Source organism: Mya arenaria, chromosome 17, assembly GCF_026914265.1.
Source record: "Mya arenaria isolate MELC-2E11 chromosome 17, ASM2691426v1".
Lineage (NCBI taxonomy): Eukaryota > Metazoa > Mollusca > Bivalvia > Myida > Myidae > Mya > Mya arenaria.
Window position 1 is genome coordinate 22,065,502 of NC_069138.1, and position 23,300 is coordinate 22,088,801.

General features: G+C 34.1%; 1 protein-coding gene across 1 annotated transcript; it reads right to left on the reverse strand.

Moving 5' to 3' along the window:
- Positions 1 to 8,984: 8,984 nt before the first annotated feature.
- On the reverse strand, positions 8,985 to 23,024 carry LOC128223264 (probable phytanoyl-CoA dioxygenase). Its single transcript, XM_052932555.1, has 6 exons — positions 22,896 to 23,024; positions 14,102 to 14,157; positions 12,391 to 12,430; positions 11,531 to 11,660; positions 10,581 to 10,732; positions 8,985 to 9,104 (listed from the first exon to the last, which is right to left on the reverse strand). The coding sequence occupies exons 1-6, from the start codon at positions 23,022 to 23,024 to the stop codon at positions 8,985 to 8,987; spliced, it is 627 nt and encodes a 208-aa protein (XP_052788515.1).
- Between the last annotated feature and the right edge of the window lie 276 nt (positions 23,025 to 23,300).

Here is a 23,300-nt window from a genome sequence, read left to right on the forward strand (position 1 = left end):
TAACAATGAATTCTATTGAAAGTTTATCTCCACATTAGCCAATTTCCCGAGTTTTAACAGTTAGGTCAAAAGATGGAAAATCTAAATAAAGTTTTATGTATGTTAAATGATGATATTATTTGCATTATGGCGAACAACAGATTTTACATTGAAATATTTTGTATACCTGCGCATCCATGGCATGTATTTGCATTCTAGGGAAATCATGGTATTGAATTGAATGAAATAATGCTCTGTATCATTACGATAGGCAATGCAAAATATTTTGTAAAAGAAAACAATTTATTTTGTCACAAGGACCGCAAAGATTGACGTATTAAAGCTATTAAATTATTGTAATGTATTCTTTCTCCGTAAAATCGCTGACGTATGACGTATGTGGATAACGACATCTAGCTCTTCACTTCAAAGACACCAGAAACTACACGCTGGTGTCGCCCCTTACAGATGCTGTGGGAAACTTTTTTATGTCAAAACAAATATAGTGCGTCATCGGTAACTAGATATTGCCAATACTATAACATTCTCATTTCAGGTCCGAAAAAAAATATTACAGTTTCGTCATCAGTATTACACTAATAATGTAAGAGTCACTTATTAAAAAAAACTGTCTTGTAATGCTGCTTTTACAAAATAAAAACTTAATCAATGGTGGTCTTGTTTTTTGTTTTTTTTCATCTAACAATGGACAAATATGTTTGCTTTAATTTCAACAAGTTACACTCAACCCATTTTGGACGGCAAATAACCATTTTATCAATAGGCGCATGCCCGTGTTATTCGTTGTAATTCCAATCAGTCCGATCTCAGTATGGTACATCCACAATGAGACCATATTTGTTATTAATATTGTCGGAATAAGACTGATATTCTACACACCAGCTATCTTGTTAGATTATGTAACGGCGCTGTGGGGCAGTGCGTATTTGTAAATATAATAAAGTCTTCAATTATGTTTTAATGATTACAAACGTAGCATATCGAATTTTCGTGTTTTACAAAATGTCTTCTTTCAAGCATACAGTAGCTTGATGTCTATGAGATACAATAGTGCCATTCATTTTTACAAACATTTACTAAAACTTTGAAAGAATTGATTGACGTTCACCAATTTCGGTTACTTTCGGCAAACATTAAACCTCTTAATGTATATCCTTATATCTCATCCATGATTGGGTTTAATATCATCATTTTAGGTCCTCGTATTATGGTGCATTGTAGCGCCTGTAGCGTGTGCCGTTTGTGGGCACAAAGGTGCATCAAAGTCACTAATTAGGTTGCATCTTGTATCGCACGAAGAAAAACGTTTTAAGTGCAGCGATTGTTGAATTAATTTTGTATGAAAGCGAATTAAGCTAATCATCGCGGCCAGCATGACATGTTTAACTGATACACTAGCCAATGTTGACGTGTCTACTGGTACTTCTTCGGACAAGCGCGCTACCGAAAAACATGCAAGGCATATATTCTATTGTCTCTCATAATAGTATGATATATTCTGAAACTTTATGGCATTGTTTTCTTTAAGAGCTTGTTGTTTAAACATTTGAAATCATTTTATGTTCCATGTAATTGATTTCAACCGACAATACGAAGAAAAAAAAATGATAAAAAAAAACAAATGCAAAATTAATTTGGGCAATATATGCGATACTATTTCCATAGTGAAGACTATCATCGATTTGCTACTATGTTTGATATCTTTTAGATGTTTTGTTTGATTTGTTCGTGTGTCTGTGTGTCCTTTTGGAATTGAACTACAAACGTTTTTACATGCTATCATCTTATATCAGATATCAAATCCTTATTGATGGTAATCTTATAAACATGTCAGCAGAAAAATCCAAAGTATATACATAGCAGTCCCATTTGATTTTCAATGATTTTATCCTGTTTTAACTATGTAAAATGAAAATGGCATAGTAAAATATCAGTTATGTGTTATGTGATCGTATATATTTGGCTTGGACACTAAGAATATTTCAAAGTATTTGCAGTCCAGACGGCAACCTATATATGGAACTGCAACCTATCTCTTTAAAAAATCGGAGCTGCAACCTATCATTTTCCTTTCGTTCTCATATCTTGAAAAATCATTAAAATAATGGTTTAGAAATGCATGAACCTCTTTTATTTAAACAAAACGTAAGTGTTTTATGCGTTTTTTTTGAACTTTCACCTCATTTACCGCTAAATCCGAGCCAACATGTTAAAAGAGCCTGTAACCTTCCAGTCGGATTTCGTACATGTTGGACACATTGCAGAAATGTTCTCAAAACGGTTAAAGTATCAAGGGAAATATGGATATGCTAATACACATTAGGAAGGTGGGCATATGATAGGCTATGTTTAAAAATTAAGAAACTATTAGAATTATATGTATGACCTTGATTTTTGGCTCGATTCGAGCGTTTTGGTGACGCCATCTTGCACTGAAACCAACCATTTCGTCAAGTGGATTCCCCGACGGGATAATACTTCGTAGTCTGTGTGATTTAATTGCATCTATAGACTAATACCGTTTATCAATATTACAAGGCATACTTGAGAAATTCTACTATATCACCATCGATTGCTTACCTTCGTCAAAACAAAGAATCTTCGCCACTGAAACATAGAAATAAAAGTGTATTGATAAAAAATCCAATGAACATTCAATTTAAATAACCATCAAATTATAGAGTAGTTCATGCTTTACGACTCTTTTACGCTCATTAGGCTGCCAAGAATGAGAATAAGTTTTTTAAAAAGTATCTAATCACACTGCTCAAGTTTATTATAACGCATTTTGTTGATCAAATCATCTTGTTCTTGACTGGTATTTAAAAGTGCAATCTAGAGGTATGTCAAAAACATCTTCATTTACGTAAATTAATCAACCGTTTTAGCATAATGTTATAACTTTCCAGGGATGCCATTTTAACTGTATCGTGTGTTATTTTGCATTAGGGAAAACGTCATAACTAAAGTTAGCATAAGAAGCTAATACAGTCATGATAATCACGACTACAAATCGTTATGTTATTACATAATTCGTATATGGCTACTATTAATAATGAGCTTATTCCCTGCTGGTCATCGTAGAAATTATTCATACGATTTATATGCAATCATTTATTTGAACCTGTCATAATGATTTTGTTAACGGCCAATTTTGTCACATTTTTGATGTTATATTAGTGTACGGGGAATGTCAATAAAGTTCAAGGAGACTTGAAATAATAATACGATATGTGAACGTATCACTCCAAAAACTAAATCCTTATCATATAGTTGGATGCATTATTAATGGAGTTTTGGATTGAAAATGCATTATAATTATTTGAAGACGCAAACATTAAAAAATGTAAAAGCATAATTGTATTCGCATGTTTCAAATTTATCTACCCAGAAAGGTCCTAAATGCTCTGTACAAATAACTGGAAATTAAAAGAGGAGATTGTTACGGTCAAATCACCTCTCATTAAGCTATAAAAGACTCAATAAGAATTTGGTTATATGGGTTTATTAATAAAATAACGTTTTTTTTTTCAAAATATCCCGATGAGGACATCTTTAGTCAGTATGTTTAATACATTCCAAAAATGTAATTGGCTTTTCAAAAATACTCCAATATACAGCAGACACAAATATTTATATATTTATATTAAATAAAGTTGTCAAAGGACGTTATAGTAAATTAATGTGTTTTTTTTATTAATGATATGAAAAATGAAATTTCACATTTATCTATTTGTTTAACATATGTTATATACGCAATGAAAAATATGCCAGTGTTTCAGAGTGTCAAGAATAACCTTTTCAATTTTAGAATGAATTGCGGATTCAAAGGCAGACAAAACGTTAAAACAATAATTTAACATACCTACTTGTTCAGATCTAAAATTGTTTATCAATTATAATGGAATTTAATACATTTGATATAACATTAACAAATTTGCAATAAGACATGTAATATTAATGTGCAATACATAGTTGTAGTGGGGTTAATTATTATTAGTAGTAGTAGTAGTAGTAGTATTTTCTTTTTAAGAATATAATTATTCTATGATACCGAGTGAAAAATACGATCTTACATTAAAATAAGCCAATGTTTTGTTTCTTTTATGCTTTTTTTCCGAGATTTATAGTATTCTAATTTATTTTCTTAATAACCCCCTTTTTCAAATTACTACGCCGCCAATCATTGAAAGAACATTTGAAAAGGTCGAAGGTGTTGGCAAAACAATTTCGGATGCTCATTGCATATAAAATATATTTCTTAGTTTTATAGCGTGTGTCCAAATATTTATTCATCTCACTGTCAGAGACCAGTCTGTTTCGCTTGAAGACATGTCGTTTTCCAGGTAATGATGAGGACCACGCTCGTTTTTTGACGCATTTTGAGATGTGGGTGGGGTAGAAAAAATATCAGTTAATCTGTAAATAGCTATGTAAATTTTCAGGGGTTTGCATGACGTATTACAACGACAAACAGTTCAAAATACATTTGAACGATGATATAACATTATATTTAGGTTCGAACAGTTGTTTACGTCTGTAATTTTTGATGGTATGAAAGCAATTGTTCGAACAGTCATCTTCAAGATCAAGAAAACATTTGAAAAACGGGATAACCATTTTTCTAATAACGGTAAGTTCTTAATTTCCAAACATATCTTTACTTAAAGATGCATTCTTGCTCCCAGATAAGACTTACCACAATTAATAATATTGTTTTAATATTCCAAAAATGATGAATACATGTCGAAAACAATGGTTCTTTTGAAGTATGTGTTTAATTTGAAATACATGAGCATAAAACACGGTATTTTACCTTATAGTATAGCATTTACGAATTACTTAATATTTGTGCGCTTTCTGCTATTAAGTACACGGTTACAATTTTGGTAATAGTAATTAGTATTTTCCATAAATGCATTACATTGTATTTAGTAAGTAGTTTAAGGTGAATCAGTCAAAATTGTTGCTTGTTATACATGTGTATGTATTGATTTTGAATAAGAGTGTCAAATTAAATTTATGTCACATTTTTTTATTTATTTTTTATTTTTTTGCCAACATGTTCTGGTTCAAAGTGAAGCTTTCTGTTCTGATCAATGGGGAATTCCTACAATATTATTGAAAAATAGTCCTGAAAGATGATATTTTTGTAGTTGTTTTTTCACTAATAAAATCCATATTTCATTGCAAAGCATGAAAGAAAAACATATCAGGTGATATAAGGGATCCAAAATTTATATTGTTTCAAATAAACATCTGCATATTTTCCCGTATATCCTTATTTACTGAGATGAATTAGGTAGGATTCTAAAACTACGCATTATATACATATACTTATCAAAAGATACTGGTTTCTTAAATTAAAATCATGTTTACATCCGCTTAAAACCAAGATTGTTGGTATTGTTGAACTAAACTTTAGTTTCCCAGCCAGGGTGGTTACATAACATAACATAATATGTTTTTGGAATCTTAAGTGAGGGAAACGTTCAGCTATTCTGAAGAAATACACTACTGATCTGCAAGCAACAAATTTACTTCAAAAATCTGCTGCACAAGGTCTACTAATGAAAATTAGAAGTTTTAAGTTTTTTTGAAAACGTAGCAGAAGTTCTGCCCGACCTTAATAATTTAAATAAACCTTTCAGTTAAGAAGCATCTCAGTCGCTTACTTCTTCTATTAGATTAAAATGTGTTGTGGCTTGAGGTTAAATTTGTTTGAACCACAACATGATTTTGAAATTTACCATACTATTATTAGTGCAATTAATTATGTGTGTAACAAACGTGTTTCTGAAAACCGAGGTTTGGAACTATGACCTAACATCGAAACATTATGTTAAGTTGTGAGTCACTTAACATCCTGCAATTTTACAAAGCATTTTATCCAACTTGTCGTAGTCATGTAGTTTATCAGTTTATAAATGGAATTCTTCAACTATGTTCAATTTTTTGATTATTTTGTAGCAAGTATTATCCTTAGGTTAAATGTTTTTAATTAACATTTGGCGGCTGGTCAATTGCACAATTAATACGATAGTGTTCAGTAAGTACTTACACCGTATGTATAGTCTTGGAAAGGTCCCTCTGTCAACGCATTCTCTATGTGTTTTACTTCTTCGTTTGAAAATATTTTTTTGTAATGTACATGAAAATGAAAGAACAAAGGTAAAATTGTTTCTAAAGAAGAACGTCATCTCAGTTGTTGTTTTTTCTTAAATTTCACGAATAGTAAGTTCTCGTGCGGTAACTGCAATCAAAATTAAATAATAAGAATAATAAATTTTGCGAAGGTTACTACGTAATAGTGAGGTGACATAAATTAAAATCTAAACGATGAAGAAAGAGTTAGGAATGAGCCCTTCTTAATCATTAAGATTTAAGCTCAGCTTAATTTACTGACGTAGTATACACCCGCTTTTTCTATTAGATTATCAACGCAAAATCGGACGCAAGGAGTAAGTATCGGATGAGTGGCAGAAGGCGGACCTTTAAACACCTGCAAAAGTTAAAATTCGTTATGATCAAGCCTTGTACTTAATGATTGAATAGCTGCAACTTGATTTGCTGAAAAGGATGATTGTATTCTAATAGATAATAAAATGTCGTCACTTTCTTTTTCACCGGAAATAACGCCATGAATACATTATTAAATACGGTAATATGACGGAGTGTGACCTCACAATTTAGAAAAAAAAATAAAAAAATCGTTAAGCTAAAACGATTTTATGTTGTTTTAATACTACCGCTCTTCAGCATTCATTTTTCGCATGAAAGGAATGAAACGATCTGATAAATATATATTTTGTTTTATATTGTAAATCAGAAAAAAATCAGTTGTTAAAAAATCTGAAACTCGTTATCATATCATACAAGATGGTGCTAAACTCGTACCGGAATTATGCAAAAAGATCGCCAAAGAATCGCTTACTAATATATCTCTTCAAAATGAATATCATTTTGTATTATATGGCGACTCATGACGGAACCATTGTATCATTTATAATACAAAGTTATTACAACAATGCACTATTACCTTACAAGGATGAACCCATTGTCATCGAATGATCTCTTCATGGTATCAGTAAGTGTAAAGTTTCCATTCTCACAACAAAACACTGAATAAGAGAATTAAAAGCTACGGACATACACACCTAACTGATTAGTTGAACACGAAAATCAACCTAGAGGAAGTAACTCGAACAAAACACGTACATCACATTTGTACCATTGAGCACTTCAAAGTCAAATTCATTTCAACGTACTCTAAATCATTCAGCCGCTCTGAAAAGTCAATAAAGTTAATACATGGTACGTTAAGGATCCGGATCTGATGCAAGTGTCGAAATGATAGAGCCTTTTTTGAATATTGAAGTTTACAGTTAGAAATAAATTTCAACAACAATGCAATGCGATTCAGTTTTCTTGAATTAAACATAAATTGCAAACTAAATTGTACCTGAATTAGTTTCAGCCATTTTGCTCGTCCTTGATAATGAACTGATTGACAATGTAAGATATAGCCGTGCGTTAAGATTTGTTTTTCCTCGATGATATATCTAATTGGGTTATCACTTTATATACACTGTATGTACACTTATCTAGAAATAAACACATGAAATAGTACATGGAGAATTAATTTAAACACTTTAAGTCTTCTTAAAGTTGTTGTTTTCTTATGCGTGGCTGATTATTAGTAACTGAACATTGACATCGCCAAAGATTTCATTTCAAATGGGATTTATTCAACTACACGTAGAACTTTGCCTTAGACAAAGAACACGTTATTTGCAAAGCTTCAAAGGCAATGAATGTCTCATTATGTAAATGTTAACTGTTTCCATATAGTACGGAACTTATTTTAGTGGACGTACAGTTCGCGCAAATAGGATTAACCTTGATACAGCGATTATGACGCAGGTACTTCCTTCCGTAAAGAGGCCTCGGAAAGGGACTGTCGTTAAACAATTTACCCAAGCGGCGAACTATATTGAATTTACGCGATATATGCATGGAATACAAAACATTTGTTGAATTCTAAGTAAGTTCGTATTTAATTTCACTCGTTGTAACTGAAAATAATGTTTTCACTCATGGCTACGGTACTCTTGACCACTCTCTGGCCACTCGTGAAATAAACACAATCTTACACTTAATTCAATAACTATCCTCTATATCTGTGAAAAACATTGTTATTTCACTGTTTCAAACAGAAATAATATCAAATTGATATTTTTCACTCTTTTGAAGTTTTAGCTCGTTCTTTGTTCCAAATCAAAAGGCAGCGCGCACAGGGCTAGGACACAATTTCCTCTTCGTCAATTACGAAATGACGTTTCGTTCCCATATAAATTGGCGCGTTTTTTTCAATGAGAGTAATTAAATAATTGTCACTCAAATATAAGGCAAATAATACAAACTGTTTGAATATAGCTCGTGATTATATCTTTTGATGATCACTCGGTGAAATATATCAAACTCTTACACAAAAACAAACATTTACCCTCCATGTTATAGCGGTTAACAAACTTCGTGTCAAATGTTAAAAATGTAACTATGCTTTCTATAATATCTTTGATAACGTTGCCAATATTGATTGTAAAATAAAAACATTATTATCATACAAATGTAAGCATACAAATCTTGTAGAAGATAATCTTAAACGATCACTATTGAACGACGTCTCGGCTTAAGCTTAGTGTTAGGAAATATGCTACTTTTATTATATATGCCTTAAAACATGTGTATATTGTAGTTTCACCTGGTATGTATAAATAACATTGGAGAGTACAAAATCATTGTTTAGGTAATATCACTTTCACGCTCACCCATAAGTTAGTGAAGTTAAAGTCAGAAGCCATTTTTTTATGCTTTTCGATAATTTATCAATTTACGTTAAGAAAATGGAACGTATCAATTTCTCTTATCATGCGGTGAAATATTGTTCGATCTGACACCAAACGTCATAAAATATTCGTTATTTATTGTTCATCTCGTGAAATTTTCCGTCTTCCGGGAATGTTTTCCAGATTTTCGCCATAAATCGTATTTCCTGTCATGTCTGTGAAGTTCGTGCAATCCAGGACGGCAGAATTTGGCACCTGTATGATATAAATTTAAATTAAAAAAATGGCCGGATGATACAGGTAGCCATTTAAAACATGTGACTGTGCGAGCAGGTTTGATTGTAAGATTGCTTGCAGGTGATGTCTGGTAAGTTTGTGAAACCCGGACGGCAGAACTTGTCACCTTTAATATATACAATTAATATTAAAACCTTATGGGAGCATTTGGAGTGACCGGATAAAACAGGTGTCTATTTAAAACAAGGTACTATACGAGCAGATTTTACCGTATAACTGCTGTGATGTCAGTGATGTGCATTTATTCCATGATGGAATAATTTGACACCTTGAAAATAGGAATTTAAATTGAAAACTGTATGGGGGGTATTTGAAGTGGCCGGATGATAGAGATGGTCCATTAAACAAGTTATCGTACGAGCAGGTTTTACCGTATAACTTCTGTGATGTCTGTGATGTGCATTTATTCCATGATGGAACAATTTGACACCTTAAATATAGGAATTTAAATTTAAAACTGTTTGGGTGTAATTTGAAGTGGCCGGATGATAGAGATGGTCAATTAAACAATTGACCGTACGAGTTGTTTTGACTTTTGATTGCCGGTCATATGTGTGAAGTTTGTAAATTCAAGGACGAAATAATTGGGCACCACCTTAGGTAAAGTTATTTAAATTTTAAATCGTACAGGAGGATTTGTAAGAGTGGCCGGATGACAAAATGGTCATTCAAAACAAGAGACCGTACGACGAGCAGGTTTGAGTGTAAAACTGCATGCCTGTCATGTCAGGTTGGCAATAATTTGACACTTTAAAAAGATATATTTCCAACTTATCAAAACAGCATATAATAAACACTTATTTACTTTTAGCTAAAAAGATGCTGTCATATTTAACCAAAAACACATAGTGACCGTGGCGGAATACAAGGTCAATAACTATTGTGCAGTCAGTATGAACTACATAGCTCACAGCTAATATGTAAATAACTATTTCATAACATGGATTCACATGATATTTAACGAAATCACTTGAAAAACTGTTTCCGGTTAATAGATAAACAGGTAAGTATGTCGTATTAACCTGTCTTCTAAATTTGGTCGAAATTTAATCAGTGACGGTTTATTTATAGATGATGTAAAATTGAAAAAAAGAAGAAATCCAATTCAACACTATTTGTTTTGAGTTAATAGTCAGCTAAATATCATGCTTATGAAAAGTGTAAGTATATTACGCCAGTATATCAGTGGGCCAAGATAAGATAAATGCAAGCATAATACAGAAACTGGGATTTCAATTATACCATTGTTCGTAGAAAATGTCAAGATATTACAAAATGAAAGAGTCTGCACCAAAAATTTCTCTTTTCTTGTTGAATGATTACAATGAACATCATGTAATCACCCCATGTCCCCGCTTGTCTTTTGCTGTCTTTTGCTTGTCAAATTTGTTATAATTCACAGTAACTACCTTACATTGTCTGAAATTTCCCTACCTTTTCAAGTTTGGTGTAATGAGGATTATCGTGATCCCATATCGGGTCATTGACAGCTCTATTGTAGGCACACAGTAAAGCCCATCTTCTTTTCCCACTTGTGTTGGCGCTACTGCAGTGAAGGAGGTTGCAATGAAAGAAAAGTGCGTCGCCTGAAATATAAATACACACTCTAAAGCTTGACTTTGTCATTATAAAACACACATATTAAAGTGCCCAGGAAAGCCCATTTCCTTTTCCAAAATTATGTTGGCAAATTTCTCAATGAAATAACACTTCATCTCCTGAAATAAATTAAACAATACAAATGTTTGACTTTGTTGTAACAGCACACTTTAAGTGCATAGAAATACCCATCTCTTTTGGTCACTTGTGTTGGCGCTGCATATTTTTTATATTTGTGCAGAAAAAAAGTCCATTTTACATATACTGTAAAGCATATTTTCATTAAAGAAAAGAGTTCCTTATGAAAACATATAAGCGGAATAGGTAGAGTTATTTTTTCACCATTAACGAAATTCCTACTCAGTGACCTCTCTTTTTTATTATAGCCTTAATTTAGCAAAATATTATTTTTGAAAAAAAATGCAAAACTCAAAACAAACTTTTATGAATGTTTTAATAAAATTAAGTTGGTTATACGTTTGTTTTTAGTGTTGAAAAAAATCAGGAACATTTTAAGTTTTTGAATGTAACGTGATTTGGGTCATAAAATTAACGTAATGTAATGTACAATACTTCCACTGTTACACAAATGAAATTCCACGTATCCCGACAAGACTAGTGACATTTCCATGACACATACTGATAATTACAATTATCGCTCGTTGTGATTTTTGCTGCCAAACAATAACACGTTCTAGCTTTGAGCATAACAAAATTGAAAATCAAGTTTTTAAAAAGGGATATATACCGTTACTTAGTATTGTTTGATTCTAGCAGTATTAAACCTGGTTTCATTTCGATATACTTCAGCGGAAAATGTTTTCGTTTTTCCTCAACCCTGTTTATATCTGCTCCCAGTTGCGCGGCAATTTTCAGGTTCTCAATACGGCCGCTCTTGTGTGATCCTGGTAACACCTAAAATACGATACTTAGAAAGGTATTTTCGTTGTTATTCATGTGATTTTCGTTGTTATTCATGTGATTTTCGTTGTAATTCATGTGAAGTATAATTTCTAGAGAACAATTTGGTATACTATGAAATTCAACTATGCGTAGGGAAATACTATGTAAATATAATGTACCAAACACAATATTACAAACAAAGCTTTTGACCATTAAAACAGAAGGGTTGTCAATTTCATCCCTGTCGTCAACAAAAATGAAACCTGCAATTATTGAACGCACATTTATTTAACAAATTTATATATTGTTACTAGTCATCACAATTCAACATTTTTGCTGATCGGGCGGTCTAGTATCAAGCGTGTTAGTTGGTCGATTACCTTTCTGCATTGTATATAAATATTTTGAACAACACCATTTGCCGATTGTTCCACCGCATGTGAATTTCGTGATAAATGACAGCGTTGTTAACTTATAAACGTAAAATAATTGATGCTCTACTCATACATTAAAATAAATAAAGTACAGTATTTTTTTTTCAAACAGACAAACAAACATTAAGACAACGAAGGACATACTGCGTCTTAAAAAAACAAACTATGAAATAGGAATGTACTGAGTATGTCTGAAACGTGTGTTATGAGCGACAAGTCAATATTGTAGTTTTATTTTTTTTTTGTATTGAATATTTGTCTAAATCGGATATATATACAAAAAGTGGTGTTTTAATAATGTAATATACCTGCAGGCAGCTGTTTTCCTTGCCGTAGTTATACCAATATCTGAATGTATTGGAAAAAGTGATTTCGATTAAAATTTACCTATACACAGAGTGTGTCTATAAATTGAATTAATAGCAAATTACAATCAATTCTAACGCAATTTGCAATATATAATTACTTAAACACTGCATTCTCTAGCAGCTATGATTAAACGATTTATATAATAACCTGATAGCATGCTATCTGTTTGGCAACATCGGTTTTTGTACGTTGTTTGGCTTTGTGCTGACCTTGGCTTGGTGCTATTGGGTTGGCCTCATGTTGGATTTTTGTCGGTTTGATGTTTCTGTGTTGGCTATGACTGCGTGGTATAAGTTAGATTAATGTAGTTTTTCGTTGCATTATTGGCTGTGTGTATGCGTTCGTTGAGTAACATTTGTTTGGTCCAACGTTGGTTTTTCGTCGGTTTTCTGGTCGTGTGTATTATTGACTAAGTAACATTGGGTTGGTCCAAAGTAGGTTTTTCGGTGGTTGGATGGCTGTTTGTTTGCCTAACTAAATGACATTTAGTTGGGTAGACCCAGGTTTATTCGTCGGGTGAGCCTGTATGAAGGCATTCCCTGCTAGTCATTATGTTCGTCTAACGTTGGTATTTCGTCGTTTGGTTGGCTCAGTGGTGGCTTCGGCTTAGTGACATATGGTTTGGCTAACATGATGTTTCGTCCATTGGGTGGATGAGTGAAGGCTTTTGCTGAGTAACATTTGTTTGGGCCAACGTAGATCTTTCGTTAGTTGTGGCTTAGAAGCTTTTGCAAACTTAAATCTTGTTTGTCCAAATTGTTTTTTCGTCGTCGGTTGGTGTGTATGCGGCGGCTGAGTGATATTTGGTTTGGCAAATGCAGCTTTTTTGTTGCTTGGTTGGCTGTGTTGGCGTTGGTTGAGTTGCATTGGACTTGAATAACTTTTGACAAACCGTGGCAATATATTATAGGTGGGCAAAGAAAACAAGTCGGCATGTCGACGGACAATGATGACAAAGTTGTAAATAACTGCAGGGCTATTGTTTTCAAGGCTATGAGGTCAGAGGTCAGAATGTATTATATAATGTCCTCAATATGTGCACATACAACTATTATTGAAGATAACGTTGTCTTTGATTGGCAGGTTTCTATCCACAATGCAAAACAGATGAAGTTGATACAACTGATTTTTACAAGGCGAAAATAAAGGGGATGACTAAAACTAAAACAGACAGTTGACGGGGACATGGATAAAGAACAACAAAACATACCAAACTAACATATACAAACATGCTCGGCGTCGGGTCAACTATGGGCTATCGTTATATTTAAGATTTTGCTAATGGCATAAGTACATTATGACGTTAAACAAATTGTGGCTAGATGAACATGACATAGGTTGCACAACGTCCACTATCTGATTATATATTGAGTCGATTTAATCAAAGATTATTATTAACGGTATTAATATATATTTTTCCGTTATAAATAAGGTAGATAGACGTTCAGTCAGTCAAATGAATTGTGAAATGTAAAGTGATTGTCCGAAATCGCCAGTTATGTGGTTGCGTCTAAAATGGGAAAAGCATGTTACTGCACTTTGGAGGATGTATTACACACACGCTTCACGATTAGGAAGTTGAACAAAATCATGGAAATGAGGTATTGACAAGTGTGGACCTAGACGTAGTACGACCATCTGTATATTTACCCGTAATCTTGATGCCAGATATGCTTGCCTCCAATCTTAGCTAGCTTTTTCATGAGCTGGAAATGATTTGTGAATTTGAAATTATTCTATATGGGTTCCCTATAGTCCGATTTATGCAATGAGCTATGGATGCATTTTTATATTCACAGATTTTGCTTAATTCATGTTTGAGGTAATTTACATAAATATATAAAAGATAATGATAGTGTAATTCGAGTCAAAATTTCGCAATAGGTGTTGGAGCGTCGAACCCGTAGTTGTCAGTATCCAAGGTTACAAGGTTATTGCTTCAATCAATACTTGATTTAATTATTTGTTTTGTGTATACACCGTTATTATGGTCCATGCACAGAAATCTTTGCACTTATAAAATTATTTGTAAGTCGGTGCTATATGCTCTTAGTATAACTATCCTGAAAATGTTCATTCCTGTAACGCCGTATTTTGCGAGTTTAACTCAAAACGACGGAAACTCCTACTGGCCTACTTGGGTTTTTATTTGGCGGGTTTTGGTATAAATTGTCGTCAGGTGTAAATTAATTAAACTCGGTTTGTCCAAGTATTGCGTCACCCGCGTACACGTAAATAAGTAAGATACCGTCATTGGTTATTGAGGAGGAGTTTACACCGTGGTCGTGGACCATCCAATGATATATTCACCTAAATCATTAGTTTAAAAGTTTTTGGTTAAATGATCTTGAAAATAATTATCCTGAAAAAACTCGTCACTCAATTTCACTTGTTTCAACTAAAAGCATTATACTTTAAAATGTTATTATTATGTCAAAAAGTTATTTTTTCAATGTCTTATTTGTATCATATCATGCTACTGAATCGACGTAATGTGCTACTACACACGTGGCTTTGCTTTCAACAAAATCGCTTGTTGCCATGTATAGAACTGTATGTGGTTCATCACGTGACACAGTCCCGATCAGTAAAATCGTATAATTTACGAAGCACATAACACTCCTGTTCATATCGTAACTCTTGTGTCATACCTTAAATGTACTTTTATACTTCAAAGTATCTTTATTTTAGAGTATATATACCTTGTCACAAGTACCAGCAACTTTTTCACATCTTCCGACCATACCAGTGACGTCACTCACTGCCGGGATGTTGCCAATATATCATATGAGCCTCACCTCCATCACCATCAGCAACCTTGGTATTGAACACAAAGTTTAAATTACTGCTTTTCATACCTTTATTTCGTGATTGATTATTTAGTTATTGATTCCAAGTGAGCTACTAGCCTTACTGTAAACTGAGATTCGGGACTGTGACATTTCCTCAAACTCAAGTTTTGCTAAGCTTATCAGTTAATCAGATGGATAAAACAACAATATGCTACTATTTATTTACCGAATATTATCCTCATAAACGTCAACTGATTATTTGATTGACAATTAGGCTGTTCAATTGTAAGAATTAATATGTGTTCAGTAAGTACGTACATCATATCTTTACTCATGGCTACCACTCTCTGACTCCTCGTGAAATAAATTACGATCTTACACTGAAATCAATAACTGTCCTCTTTATCAGTGAAATAAAATTGATATTTCACTGTTTCAAACAAAACAATATCAAATATCACTCTTTTGAATATTAAGCTCGCTCTCTGTTCTAAATTAAACGCCAGCTTGCACAGGGCTAGGGCACAATTTCATCTTTGTCAATTCCAAAATGGCGTTTCGTTCGCATATAAATTGGCGCATACTTCCATAAGTGTAATTAAATAAATCTTAACTCAAAGGATAGGCAAATAATAAAAAGGTAAAAATTGTTTGAATATATCTCGTTAATATATCTTGTGTAGCTCACTCGGTGAAACATATTACACTCTTACACAAAAACAAACAATTATCCTCTGTTATAGCGGTAAATAAAACTGCGTGTCAAATGTTGAAAAATAAAAGATAACCATGGCTTCTATAACATCTTTGATAATATTGACAAAATTGTAGCATTGTTGTTATAAATTGAAAAGTAGACTGTTAGATAATTTTGAGCAGAGTGGACTAGGTTGGCTATTTACACGTTGTACATTCACGTTGACATGATATGTAAAACATGTATCTATATATAGACGATGCGCATTGTACAAGTCTTGCTAACATGTCTGTTCTGTTCTGTTCATACAGAACCACTTCCTAAAACTTGGAAACAACGAAACCAACTATATTTAAATAGCATTTATTTTATTTATTCAATAAGTATAGCATAAGTAGAGATAAAATACATTTGAATCGGCGGTTTGAAAATAAATGAATATGGCGAAAGTATGTATACTCTGAACTTGAAATTATAATATAACATATTTCTAATGGTATTTTTTAATTATATTGCCGTTAGCACCACTCGTGCTGAATAAAAGGCCTTATTGTTGAGCACTTTATTTCAATCTCCACATCAACACAACACCAGTTCATCATACATGATAAGGTCAACAAACCATAGTTGATATCAATAAGGTATTACCACAGACAGTGTATTGATAGTGAATTAGGAGCTCATATACATATACTTCACTGTGTGTATGGCACGTGATAAATTTCTTCATAAGTGCTACGTCGAAAGGCTATTATTTGCTTCAAGTGAAGACTTTAAACAAAGATAACTTCAACATTTATGTCCACAATTCTAATTAAAACATAGCGAAGTCTACGCCGCTAATCTAGCCCCGCCATAGGCATTTCACTTAAGTTTGATTGAGAATTTGGTTTCTTAAATTACTCCGATAAAACTCTACGTATTGCGGATCACTGTCGACACATTAATTTACAAACAGGTTCATCAAAGTGTTTGAGGAAGCTAATCACATTATCAAACTCCGGTTGTAAAATAAAGTGGCATAGACCGATGTTTGTTTCATTTACAATGGTGAACAAATAGAACAGTAATCTATGCTCTAAGTCATCATTCGAATCAAAATTTTGCCTTCCGACCAAGCATTTATGACGAAATTTATCACGGAGTATACACACACTGTCATCATTGATAAACATTTGTACAAAAACATCAATGTCGAAAAAAAGGTAACAGGATTTAGTTACGGAAATGGTACGGTTAGGGAAAATTCTTAAAATAATATTATAATTCACTTAATAAGTGCGATGGAACTCCAGATAAACAAACATTTAATAGACTGAATATGTTGTGATTAAAAAACAAAATGTTGCAAAGAGGATCCTATAAGATTACATGAAAACTAAACAGTGAGGTCCTTTCAAATGTCCATGTAGGCTGGGTGAATCTGACATGATTAATCAGCTCAGGTTACGCTATAATTCAACTGTATTCAAGGTTGAACTAATTGTTAACCTTTAAGGCACTTTTATGTTTTAAAACGGAGAGGGAGCTCTTATATTTTTTATTTACAGAAAGTTTTTAGTTCAGGGGTGAATACTTTAAAATGTGTTAACATGGCAAATCTAGCATTGTACAACACAATAATTCATTTATTTTCTTTATTTAAGAGGAATGCGTGTAGTTATTATCCGGCTGAAAACTGTACAATATTTCTCACAAAAAGGTGGTTAAAATGACACGAAACTCATCCAGATCTTTGAATTTAAATTATCCTGACTCGCATTTACAAAACACAAATATTTTTTTTTTTCATATTCATGTAATTGCATATGAATATCATACTGAAATATCAAACACGTTCCTTACATTGTTCCTTTTTATAATAACGACATCGTATGCAAATTTAAGCAATATTCTAAAAACACCACTGATTGAAAATGGTAAGATTCTGGTGCGTAATAATTGTTACTTCATTCATTATTTACGATAAATTCCGTTTCATGTTGTATTCATAAAAACAGTAACTTTCTATCCACTTCTTAAAACTTAATGTATTACCTATGTAATAACATGAATACATTGGCATTGTTCATTCACGCAGCCAATCACAAGTGCGCTATGACACGTGATCGAACATGAATTTTGTATCGGGATGGTGACACTTGGCACTACAGCAAATCCCAATAGCTGAGCAATAGATATAAATGTACATGACATTTGAATAGTAATGTGGATCATCCGGGTCACCATAATGAGAAGCGAGTGTGCTAACAAATGCGCTGACCGGACAGCCCGGGTCACCTTGATGAGAAGTTAGTGTGCTAACCGATGCGCTTACCAATGCGCTAACCGGAAAACCCGATTCACATTGATGAGAAGCAAATATGTTACCAAATGCGCTGACTGGGCAGCCCGGGACACCTTGATGAGAAACAAGTGTGCTAACCAATGCGCTGACCTGGCAGCGCGGAACACCTTGATGAGAAACAAGTGTATTACCCAATGTGCCGACCGGGCAGCCCGGGACACTTTGATAAGAAGCAAGTGTGCTAACCAATGCGCTGGCCGGACAGCCCAGGACACCTTGATGAGAAACAATTGTGCTACCCAATGTGCTGACCGGACAACCACGGACACCTGAGAGAGAAGGTAGAGTGCTAATCAGTGCGCTGACGGACAGCCCGGAACACCTTGAGAAACAAGAGTGATACCAATGCGCTAACAACTGCGTTAACCGGCCATCTGGGACGCCTTGGCGAGATTCGAGTGCGCAAACTAACGCGCTAAACGAACAGACTGCCGCTTTGGTGAGAAGCGAGTACGCGAACCACATCGCTAACTGAACAATCTTTGACGCTTTGATGATCATTCGAAGCCATTGCGTTAACCACTGCGCTAACCAGACAGTTGTTAGAAATGAGTGCACGAAGTATAGAACTAACCGGACAACCTGGGTCGCCCTTCGAAGACATTGCGTTTACCTCTGCGCTGACCGGGCGTCCGAGGACGCATTGGAAAGAAATGAGTTCGCTTATCAAAACACTATCCGGACAGCCAGGAACGCCTTGGTGAGATGCAAATGCACTTACCACGTCGCTTACCGGACAAGTCGGGATGTCTTTTTAAGAAATGAGTGCGTTTTTTTGCGGCAAAAACCTAAAAACCGAGGCGTGTTATTGAGAAACTAGTGTGCGTTTCACTGCAATAACCGGCAGACAACCCAGTGCGATATTTGGGAAGACAGTGCACTTGTTCAATGCAAAACCCGACAACCCAGTGCGGGTGCGCTATCCACTTCGCTAACCGGGCAACCAAATACGCATATATATATATACTATGAATATATCCTTACAAAACGGGGTTATGTTCAATTAGGGCTTACATAACGATTGATTAGGACTGAGTATTTAAATCTAAGCAAAGATTCTTTTTCAACATCAGTGTTCCATACCGGCTTTGTAAATGGTGCTTTTCTGAACATGCCAGTCGGATAATCATTCCTTACACACACTTCTATACGTGAAAGCGGATATTGGTCGGATAATCGTCCCCTACGCACACTTCTTGATTTGAAGGCGGCATATTGGCCGGGTACTCGTCTCATATGCACTCTTTTTGATATAAAGGAGGCATATTGGTCGGGTTATCGTCTCCTACGAACTCATTTTGACATGAATGCGGATATTGGTCGAATAATTGTCCCCTAAGCACAATTCTTGAAATGAAGAAGGATATTGGTCGATTAATCGTCCCTTACGCACTCATTTTGATATGAAGGCAGATATTGGTCGAATAATCGTCCCCTACGCCCTCTTCTTGATATGAAGGCTGATAATTAGGGGCCAGGGCGAAGGAAGAGTAGTTTAACACTAGATTTCCCTAATGTATCCCTTATTTTTTTAATTCTAGGAACTTGAGTAATTATGAAGCTTGTGGATATTGTGAAGGTTATGGAAAAAGTATAAAATTACGCAAAACATAATCGTAATCACAGCATTGGGCATTAGTTTTTATATGGTTAACACAGGTCGGTGGTATACCGTTTGGGGTATTTCCTCCGATTTGCTGACTACGGCATAACCTAGCAGAGTAACATTGTGATCAAATATCTCCTCATAATAATAATTATGCAATTTACCTTTGTCTCGGTTTAATATTGTATGTGCAATGGAAATGCAACGTGTTCGAAATAGAATGTGCAATTCCAGTATTATATACATTAAGATTTTATTAATGGAAAGTGTCTATCGATATGCATGTCTAGTAATAAATCAGTATTTGTAAGGAAAACGTGAATTAATAAATGTCTGGTTAATTGGTGTTATTGCTCTTGTCGTTAAGATTGGTGAATAGGTCGTGTACTGTAATTGCGTTTATATTTGCATGAGTACGTCCGTTATTTTTATTATCGAGGACTTATCGGTTAGTTCGAACCGTTGGGATACGAATGCAGTTACTAGTTTTCTCCATTTTACTTACAGTTTCAGAATTTTTTAGGTCCCAGTGATTTTAACTAACCGTTTAACAAACGATACAAGACCTATTCGCCCTTAACTCGCACAAATTATTTTAATGCACTTTAATAAACATAAAACAAAATAGTATTGGCATATTGAGGAGAAACGCTTGCTTACAATTCGTTCGTATGCTTAAATAGTATAGTTGAGATATTCAGGGCCATGGATTTCAGGAAATGCGAAACAGCGGCGGGGTAGCCCGAACCTCTATTTGGCAATGCAAAACAGTGATGGGGTAGCCCGAACCTCTATGGGACTATGCAAAACAGCAACGAAGTAGCCCAAACCTCTATGGGACTATGCAAAACAGCGACGGAGTAGTCCAAATCTCTATGTGGCATTGCAAAACAGCGACGGGATAGCCCGAACTTCTGTATGACAATGCAAAACAGCGACGGGGTAATCCGAACCTATATTTGACAATGCAAAACAGATACGGGGTTGCCCGAACCTATATTGGGTAATGCAAAACACCGACAGGGTATCCCAAGCCTCTATGTGTCAATGTAAAACAACGAGGGTAACCCATTTTTCTACTGGACAAAGCAGAACAACAACTGGGTAGTAAATGTGGCAATGCTAAACAGCGAAAGGGTAGCCAAAACCTCTATGGTGATACTCTGGTTTTCAGTGTAAGTAGAAAAATAGATACTTTGTTGGTCATTCCTTATTCAACTTTTTAGTTGCATACAATAATTCCACAAATGATGCAATTCTTAAATAAACACAAGCTAAGTTTTCTAAAAATCTAATTTCGAACTGTACTCGTTAATTCACTTTAAAGCGAATGTAACGGACAACTAGAAAACTAAAGGTATCTGAACTTTAAGTAGACACAAATATAAACATAAACATCGGTACACAAAACTAAAAAATAAGTAAATTACGAAACTCCCACCTTTAAGGTGATATAATGAACTATCATACACTACAAACATTTATAAAACGATACTATGATATATATGAAATTAAAACCAGAAAAAAAAATGCTAAATATAAATAATAAACCACTCTCACACGCATAACTTCAGTATCATACAATTCGATCCCCATTGACGTCAACACATAGTTGAAAACCTATTTAGGTATTCTGATAACGACAACAAGAAACGCCCACATACCCCCCCCCCCCCGAAACTCAAAAACAAAACAACTAAGAACAACAACAAACATACAAACAACAAACAAACGAATACTACATGACTTTGCAAAATGTAGGTACAAGGGTCTCCTTAGACCATTCTGTACCATTATTAATCTTTCCACTGCAAATTGAGTTAAAAAATGTATTTAAGTGTGACGATCATGGGAATCACACAGAATATATTTTATGAATCAAATGATAATAATACTAAAACATGTTTTTACACTTGTTTTCTGTAAAAATCGAAAGTATAGTAGAAGAAATTAAAAATATTCGACATGAACGTTGATCATATACAAAACAAATATCAGAAGCCCAAAACCTATCCGTTCATAGACGCTAAACATAAAATGATTTGGTATGACCTAATAGCTGGACAATATAGACAACTTTTTAAACGCTTAAATAAAGTTCTTTTGAATATCAAAGTGTATTCGCAAGTTTGCACCAACTGTAAAATGTTTATGGATTATTAGGGATTATGAACTGATGTGCGATGTGGTGTACATAGAGGATCTCAAATGAGTGTTTATTTTGTATCGAATTTATTAAACGAGTTCATTTTAAAACGATAAAAACGAGTTTTTATCGTTTTTAAATGACGAGTTTAATAAATTTGATACAAAAAAGCACGAATTTAAGATTCTATTTATAATATAACTCATTTACGGTACAAATCTAGGTCAATGTTTCTTCAATACACTTCTCTTGTCATAGTGCGAAGAATTTACATTGTATATTATTAGGATGCTTCATCCGCAGGAAAGAAAATAGCCCGACATATAACAATTTTACTAACAATACAAAACATAAATCATGATTCAATTATCAACCGATTTTCAATGGTTTCACTTAAAAACAACAAAAATACATATTTTAATCAAATCAATAAAAATAGCAATGTCATAAGTGCGTGGCGTCATAAGTAATCACGCAAGTGTGAACATGTCATTTGGCGGTTGAAGTTTAAAAAAAAAACATAAGTCAGCGTCACAGTCGCTTTCAATAGTGCGAACTCGCTTTGTAGCTGGTCGATTACAGCATGGATTTATGTCATTTTAATGGATGTGCACAAAGACAATACTTCAGTGAATTCGAACTACGTAAATGTTGTAAAATCCACCAGAAAAAGTATGATTCCATGTGGAATTAGTGACAGTGTGTGAACTTGAGCATTAATGGCGAACAGCCTGAGCATTTTGCAAGGTAGTAGACAGGTTGTTTTTTTACTGGAGTACAGGATGCTGAACATTTCCTCGTGTTGATTTGGATTTATGTGGCTATCGTTGTTTATAGATACAATGTTCGTGTGTACCGATGTTTGCATAATCTGGTTCGCAGGAACATTGTTGTCATTCAATTTCTGGACAAGGTATTTTCTGGCGCTGTGATCAGGGAGGTGTTTGTTTGGATTAAGCCCAGCCTTCTTCAGCATTTGTTTCATCGTGGAGCTGAATTTTTGACACCGACATGATTTCTTTTGAAACATCGTTTCTAATGTTTGACAGTCCGTATGAATACATTTTTCTGTGATACGGTTACCTAATTTGCATAGTTATTAAATTAGTGATGTATGACAATTATTGCATGGGGTTATATCACTCCTGCGCCGTATGTTATGTTATAATGCAACATATGGCTTGGGTATGCATTACCCCATTAACGGATAGTTGTTCGGCATTTCACAACCTAATCCAGACGGTTGTTCTTGAACATACTT

Excerpts from the sequence above, each read along its gene's own strand:
- LOC128223264 (XM_052932555.1), bottom strand. The coding sequence starts at position 23,024 with ATGAAACAAATGCTGAAGAAGGCTGGGCTTAATCCAAACAAACACCTC. Across the intron at positions 12,431-14,101 it reads ATCTGGCATCAAGATTACGG|ATATTGGTATAACTACGGCA; the intron begins GTAAATATACAG and ends CAATACATTCAG. Across the intron at positions 11,661-12,390 it reads AGGAAAACAGCTGCCTGCAG|GTGTTACCAGGATCACACAA; the intron begins GTATATTACATT and ends ATCGTATTTTAG.